Source organism: Arachis ipaensis, chromosome B10 (assembly GCF_000816755.2).
Source record: "Arachis ipaensis cultivar K30076 chromosome B10, Araip1.1, whole genome shotgun sequence".
NCBI lineage: Eukaryota > Viridiplantae > Streptophyta > Magnoliopsida > Fabales > Fabaceae > Arachis > Arachis ipaensis.
In genome coordinates, this window is record NC_029794.2 from 124,435,743 (window position 1) to 124,442,808 (window position 7,066).

A 7,066-nucleotide genomic window follows, 5' to 3' on the forward strand; every position below is an offset into this window, starting at 1 on the left:
CCCATTAAAAAAAACAGTATAATTAGGTATTCTTTAAATATTATCTTTTATTCAGCCTTTAGAGAAAAGAGAAAATAAAAAGTAAATAATTTTCTTAATTTTTTGAACAACTAATACGTAAAAGTGGATATTTAAATTAATTAAATGATAATAAATCTTTAAATAGGCTTACTAAAGGCTACACATTAAAGGATAACTAGCATTTTTGAAAAAAAAATGTCAATATCATTCAAATCAATTAAAAGAAACTAAAAATATTACTGTACATATTAGAGTGTGGGACACTGTTAACCTATGTATTTTATCGAAATTAGCTGACAATGTCTCTAGAATAATTTGATAAGGTTTTAAAAATAGTTTTAGATATTTACTTATTTCCATTGATCCTAAAAATAGAAAAAAAAATATACAAAATTTTAAGTTATGTTTTGTCTTATCTTTGTCTTTAGTTACCTGATGAATTTTTTTCGAATTTCTCCTTGTCAACTAAAGTAGGTCGAAGTCAGCAAAGTGTCTCATACCCTATATGTACAAATAATACAACTTGTTAAAAAGAAAAAAAATGATAATGTCGCTCCCTCTTAATTATATATATATTTTTTATATTTTTCTAAAACTATCCACAATCTTTATGAATATGACAAAAAAGTATCAGAAAATAATGTTGATATAACAAATAAAAATCGATGATAGTTTTGGAGAAAGATATAAAAAAAAATATAATTAAGAAGTAACATTATTAATTTAGGAGTAACATTATCGTTTCCAAAATAGAAATGTTTAATTACTCTGTTGGTCCTATAGTTTCGCAAAATTTTCAATTAGGTTCCTATACTTTTTTTTAATTGAGTCCTTGCACCAAATTTCTTTTTTAATTGGGTCCTTACACTTTTTTTTTTTCCTTTTATTTAGGTCCATGTATCAATTCTTTTTTTTTAGTTGGGTCCCTATAAAATTAAGCCAATTACTACTAAAAGGTACTTAATTGAAAAAAAAATTGGTATAGGAACCCAATTAAAAAGAAAAAAGTATAGGAACCTAATTGAAAAATTTCACGAAACTAAAGGGACCAATAGAGTAATTAAACCAAATAGAAACAGAGAAAAAAAGTATATGAATTTCTTACATACAACAGAATTTCCAGCATAGTGTTTGCCTACTAAACTAAGGCCTTGCATCCATTCCAAAGGATCAAAATATTTATCATAAAAGAACCCATTTCCATCATCATCATTGCAACACCATTTTGCCTTGCTAACATGATTATCAAGCAACACCATCACATTTTGATCTCCAAGTTCCTTAACCAATGAATCAAAGACTTGTATGTGAGTCATCTTCAACAAAGAAGGATTTGATTTTGAAATCCCTTTAACAACCTCTTTATGTATTCTTAAATCTCTCAATGTGTCTTCAACAACATTATTCTCATAACGTGTCCACATGTAAATTGCATAGGTGAGGCGAACACAATTGAATCTTTGATTAACCAATTGAGAAACAAGATCCTTTAATGGCTTCTTGTTAAGTCCTTCTGGTAACATTGGTTCAAGGTGCCCTGCCCAATTTCCACAAACTAGTTTGGACCGTTGCTTTGTGGATTCATCAATGATCCATCTATTTTGTGTTGAAAGAGGATAACCATTAGAACGTGATGGTGTTAGAATAGAGTAATAAACAAGAACAAGAACTACATTTGAAATTTTACCCATCATTTTTTTTGTCTTCTTTTGGAAGAGAAACGTGACATATTGCTTATGGAGTGATTATATAGAAAGTTTCTATGAAGACATGAATGAATGTACTATCTTTTCTCACAATCTTTGTTCTTACTACATTTTAGGAACTATACACAAATAGATTGAGGTATGTTATTCAACAAAGATTATATAGCATGCGGCACTTTGTATCTTACTATTTTTAAGTAAATGACTCTGTTTTTTTGTGTGTGTAAACTTAAAAAGAAAAAAAAAAGTAAAAGAAAAATTTGCACCAAGTTTCTATTGATTGATAAAGGTACATGCATGCATTGATAATTATAATTATAATTATATATATACATTTAACCATGAATGGCGTAAGATATAAATATTCTTACAAGTGGCTAATACTATAACACAACTTGATCAGTTCAAGTGCCATCTTTGTGTACTTTGCAGCTATCACCCACAATAGCCCTATATTGACCATTGACCATTGACCATTGACCATTGACTTTGACTTTTTGATTAACTAGCTAATTTCACCAACATTATTATTACTATTATTAGTGTTGGTTGCTCTTGTTTGTTGCAGACTCACAAGAGAGTAATAAGCACCAGTTGGGCCTTTACCCAACAAAGATGAATGAGTCCCTTTTTCCACAAGCTTCCCTTTATCCAAAACAGCAATCACATCACAATTCTGAATTGTGCTTAACCTATGAGCAACAACCACACTTGTTCTTCCAACCATAACCCTCTCCAATGCACCTTGCACTAGCTTCTCTGATTGGCTATCAAGTGCACTTGTTGCCTCATCCAATAGCAAAACTTCTGGATTTTTCAGAATTGCCCTTGCAATTGCAATTCTTTGCTTTTGACCCCCTGACAATTGAACCCCTCTATCACCACAATATGTGTCATACCCATCTTTCAAACTTGCAATAAATTCATGTGCATTTGCTACCCTTGCTGCTTCTATAATCTCACTTTCACTAACAACTTTCTCATCATTTTCACAGGCTCCATAAGCAATGTTCTCCTTTATTGTGCCACCAAATAGAGTTGGCTCTTGGCTCACTAGTGCAATGTGTTTCCTTAGTGACCTTAGGTTATATGATTTAATGTCTCTACCATCTATGCTCACTTGTCCTTTCATTGGCTCATAGAACCTCTCAATTAGACCTAATATTGTTGATTTGCCTGAACCACTTTGGCCCACTAGTGCTGTTGATTTGCCTGCATCAATTTGCATTGAGAAGCCTTCGAATATCATCACGTTGGGCCTAGCTGGGTATGCGAAATGGACATCTTTTAATTCCATCTGGCCCGTTAACTTTTCCGGCTTGTACCCTTCTGGGTCATCCGGCTCAATCTTAGTGTACCTGTGCTCGTTTCACAAAATAATTAACACAAAAAGTGTGACAAAAAACAAAAAGTGTAAGACAAAAAAAAGTGGAAATAATTAAACAAGATTTTTTTTAATTTTTTTTACAAAATTTTAAAAATAGAAATTAAAAATAAAAACAACCAGACCTTAATCTTGCAATTTGATGGTGCATTTAGTTTGTATTTTCTATTTTTTGTTTTTATTTTATTATTTTTTATAAAATTTCAAAAATAAAAAACACTAAACAAAATCAGACACACCTATTATGCATATAATATTAAAATATTTAGTTATTTTTTTTAAATAAATAATGACGTGAGATGTAAATTACTAATGTTAGGTAACCAATAATTTTGTTGAACAACATAAACAACCATCAATCAAATTAAAACACACTACACCTCTAAATTACCCACCTAAATCTTAATATTATAATAACCATCGCACACTTAGTGAAATGAACATCCAATATATCAATTGTTCACATTATTTAGTATTTTCATTGTCTACCTATACTTTTTCATTACGAAAATGACAAGATGAGATAGAAGTTAATAGAACGTGTGAAGCATTAATGAAAAGGATTGACAAGTATTAATATCAAATATTTGTGTGTTATTTAGTTATATATATACCTGTCTAAGATGGCAAAAACAGAGGCCACAGCATCTGAACCTTTAGCAAGGTCACTAGTCATGCTACCAGCATCAGCAATAACCCTACCCGTGCTCACCAAGATCATGAAGGTCTCAAACAGCGCCTTGGACGTTATGTATCCGTGGGAGATAAGTTTCCCACCGTACCAAAAGTCCAAGGCCCATGTACAAGACGTGAGGCTTTGGGCACAACCAAGCCCAATTCCGGCATACCAAGATTGCCGGATGCTCTCACGTCTTGGACCCTGTTGGGCCTTCTCGAGCATCTTGAGCATCCGGTCTTGAGAAGAGAATGCTGTTATCGTTCTGAGGTTGGAGACGGCCTCAGCGGCTATCTTGCTTGTTTCACTTTGGGCCTTGATGGCCTTGCTTGACATGCTTTGTAAAAGGACACGCCTTGTGTAGAAACATGCTATGATGATTGGTTGAATGGCTATCATAACAAGGGCGAGCCTCCATGCTATGATCAAGCCCATGGTGCATGCTATTAGAACCGCTGAGATTGTTTGAACCACTAGGGCCATTCTGTCTCCCACTAAGGACCTTACCTGAAATCATGTCAAAGTGAAACACCATGAATAAAGGAAAAAGATAATGCTTGGCCTGTCAGAAAACCAANNNNATAAAGGTGAATTTTTTAGTGTCTACAAATTTTCTGTTTAATTTGTCTAAAAATAGAGATGGAATAAGATGAGATCCACTTTTTTATTTTTAAATTTTATGAGTAAATATTAAGTATCATAGAAGACACCTAAACTAAAAGTTTAGTTTTGATCATATATGTTACAGTAAAATAATTATTTTCACTAATATAATAATAATAATATATAATTGGACACATGTATACTGCACATCAAAATTAAATTTAATGGAATGACAAGAAGAAATGATTGATAATGTAACATTATGGATCATGAATCGGTGCATGTTTAACAAGACATTATGACCCAACAAAAGTAATAGAGAAATGTTACTTGGATCTTTGCTTCATACCTAAAAAAAAGTTCATGTGACAAAAGAAGAGAAAAATATGAATAGGTATAGTCATACAATTATAGTCGTTCTTTTAGATGATCATTCATGTTATTAATATAAAAGATAGTTATTTTTACTAATATGATATTATATGATTGGATATATGTATAAAATGATTTTATACTACGGTACATCAAAATTAAAATCTGTATATATTACATTTAAAAAAAAACAATTTGTTGCATTTTTAGTTACATTTCTCTAGAGAGAGATATATTTTGTATATTAATTTTCCCTGTTATACTAAACTAACACATTTTTAGTTACTAAATAAAAAATGTGAGATTCATCATTATTATTACATTATCATAAACATAAGTAAGAATAATAAAACATACCACATTTGCTTCTTTGGCAAGTCTAGAACAAACTGCACCCGTTGAATTCTCATCTTGGTCAAACCAGCCTACTTCAAAAGTGAGAATCTTTGAAAGCATCCTCTCCCTAACCCTCTTTGTCAAGTACTCACCCATGTAAGCAAAGTTATAATGCTGCAACACATTCACAATTAGAGAGAACACAGCCAACCCTAGAAAACAAAGTGCGTAGATCATAGTCTTCCTCTTAATCTCATCATGGTCCGTCAGAAAATAAACGGATATCATTGACCCCATAGAGAATGCATAAATCGGTTGAACTGCACCAAATAGCACTGCACTCATACATCCCAAACATGCTTGCTTCCACTCCGGAAGGTTTAGAGCTAACAACCTACACCATAACGTACTCAAAAATTTAATTAAGTATTAAAAAGAGTAAATAATATAACAAAACTTTTCAGATAATAAGTTTTTCTTAATTGTAAAATCCACCTAAATTCTTTTGGCTTTATAAATTATTACTTTTAAACGTTTCTTATTAAGTAAAAANNNNTAAAGAGAGTGAGAATTCACTGACCTGCGAAATGAAGGAACAGCAAAGTTGTTATCTTCAACTATTTTTTCTACGTCATCATCATCACCGGCACAAGAAGCCACGCGGGCAACGGAGTTTGCTGAGCTAGATCGGCTAACTAGCGAGAGCCTTCGACTGCTTGTGTTATGAATATCGCTGTTGGAAATGGATGACGGATGAGTAGGAGGAGGCAAAACGACAGTGTCGTCTTGTTCATTATTATTCTTTGACGCTTGGAGGTGAACGAGGGAAGCGTAAATACCGGCGTCATTTTGAATTAGGGTTTGGTGGGGCGCTATTTCCACGACCTTGCCATTCTGAACGACAGCAATGAGGTCAGCATTCTGAACAGTGGAAAGGCGGTGGGCAATGATGACGGTGGTGCGGCCAACGGCGGCTTTGTCGAGCGCTTCTTGAACAACGCGCTCAGATTCGGAGTCGAGTGCGCTTGTTGCTTCGTCCAGAAGGAGGATTCTTGGTTTTTTTATTATTGCTCTTGCGATGGCGATTCTTTGTTTTTGTCCTCCTGACATTTGCACTCCTCTCTCCCCAACCTGCATCCATCACCACATGCATTTTTTTCTTTCTGTTATGATATAATTATTTAGGTGAATTGTATCTAACCCTCTCTAAATTAGAGAATAAATTATCCCTTGTGACATATCTTTTTATTATTAATTGAAATAAAATTAATTGACTTATCATAATTAATTTTAACTCTTAATCTAACCTAAATTTTATTAATTTAATTAATTAATCATGATCTAACTTTTTTTGTAAATTATAAAAATTATTAAAAAATTTAAAATTAATAATGATGTAAGTTACACCATTACTGCACTATTTAATTAGTTCATCCTTTCACATCAAAATCTTAATATATATAATCTTGTGATAAGTTATTTTATTTAGGGCTCATCATATTATTAGCAGAGAGTAGTGTATGAATCACAACAATAGTGTCAATCTTATCTTATTATCCTCATCATTAACTCGATAGATAGTATAGTGAAACATGAAATCAATGAAATTTGAAGTTAAATTACAGCATATAATCACATCATTCATTGCTTAAATCAATTTTGGGGGAGGGAGAATTGAAATTGAAAAATTTTTGTTTAAACCAGTGATGTAACTTTTATTATAAAAATTTTATTTAACTCGATAGAGTGAAACATGAAATCAATGAAATTTGAAGTTAAATTACAGCATATAATCACATCATTCATTGCTTAAATCAATTTTGGGGGAGGGAGAATTGAAATTGAAAAATTTTTGTTTAAACCAGTGATGTAACTTGTAACTTTTAAATTTTATTTTATTTTATTTAATAATAAAAAAATATATTATAAAAGATAACTTACTCTTTAGTTTAGAGAAGGTTAAATAGA

General features: G+C 31.9%; 2 protein-coding genes across 4 annotated transcripts in view; both read right to left on the minus strand.

The window, feature by feature from the left end:
- On the minus strand, positions 1,050–1,896 carry LOC107621467. Its single transcript, XM_021114205.1, has one exon. The coding sequence runs from the start codon at positions 1,713–1,715 to the stop codon at positions 1,053–1,055; it is 663 nt and encodes a 220-aa protein (XP_020969864.1). The 5' UTR covers positions 1,716–1,896; the 3' UTR covers positions 1,050–1,052.
- LOC107622784 (ABC transporter B family member 15) overlaps positions 1,998–7,066 on the minus strand; it is a 15,442-nt gene continuing 10,373 nt past the window's right edge. For all 3 annotated transcript variants that reach the window (XM_016324817.2, XM_016324816.2, XM_021114204.1), the window contains 4 exons: positions 5,679–6,229; positions 5,120–5,492; positions 3,726–4,294; positions 1,998–3,085 (listed from right to left, as the gene is read on the minus strand). In XM_016324817.2, coding sequence (XP_016180303.1) covers positions 2,233–3,085; positions 3,726–4,294; positions 5,120–5,492; positions 5,679–6,229 — 2,346 coding nt within the window. In that variant the 3' untranslated portion in view covers positions 1,998–2,232. The remainder of the gene's footprint in view (positions 3,086–3,725; positions 4,295–5,119; positions 5,493–5,678; positions 6,230–7,066) is intronic.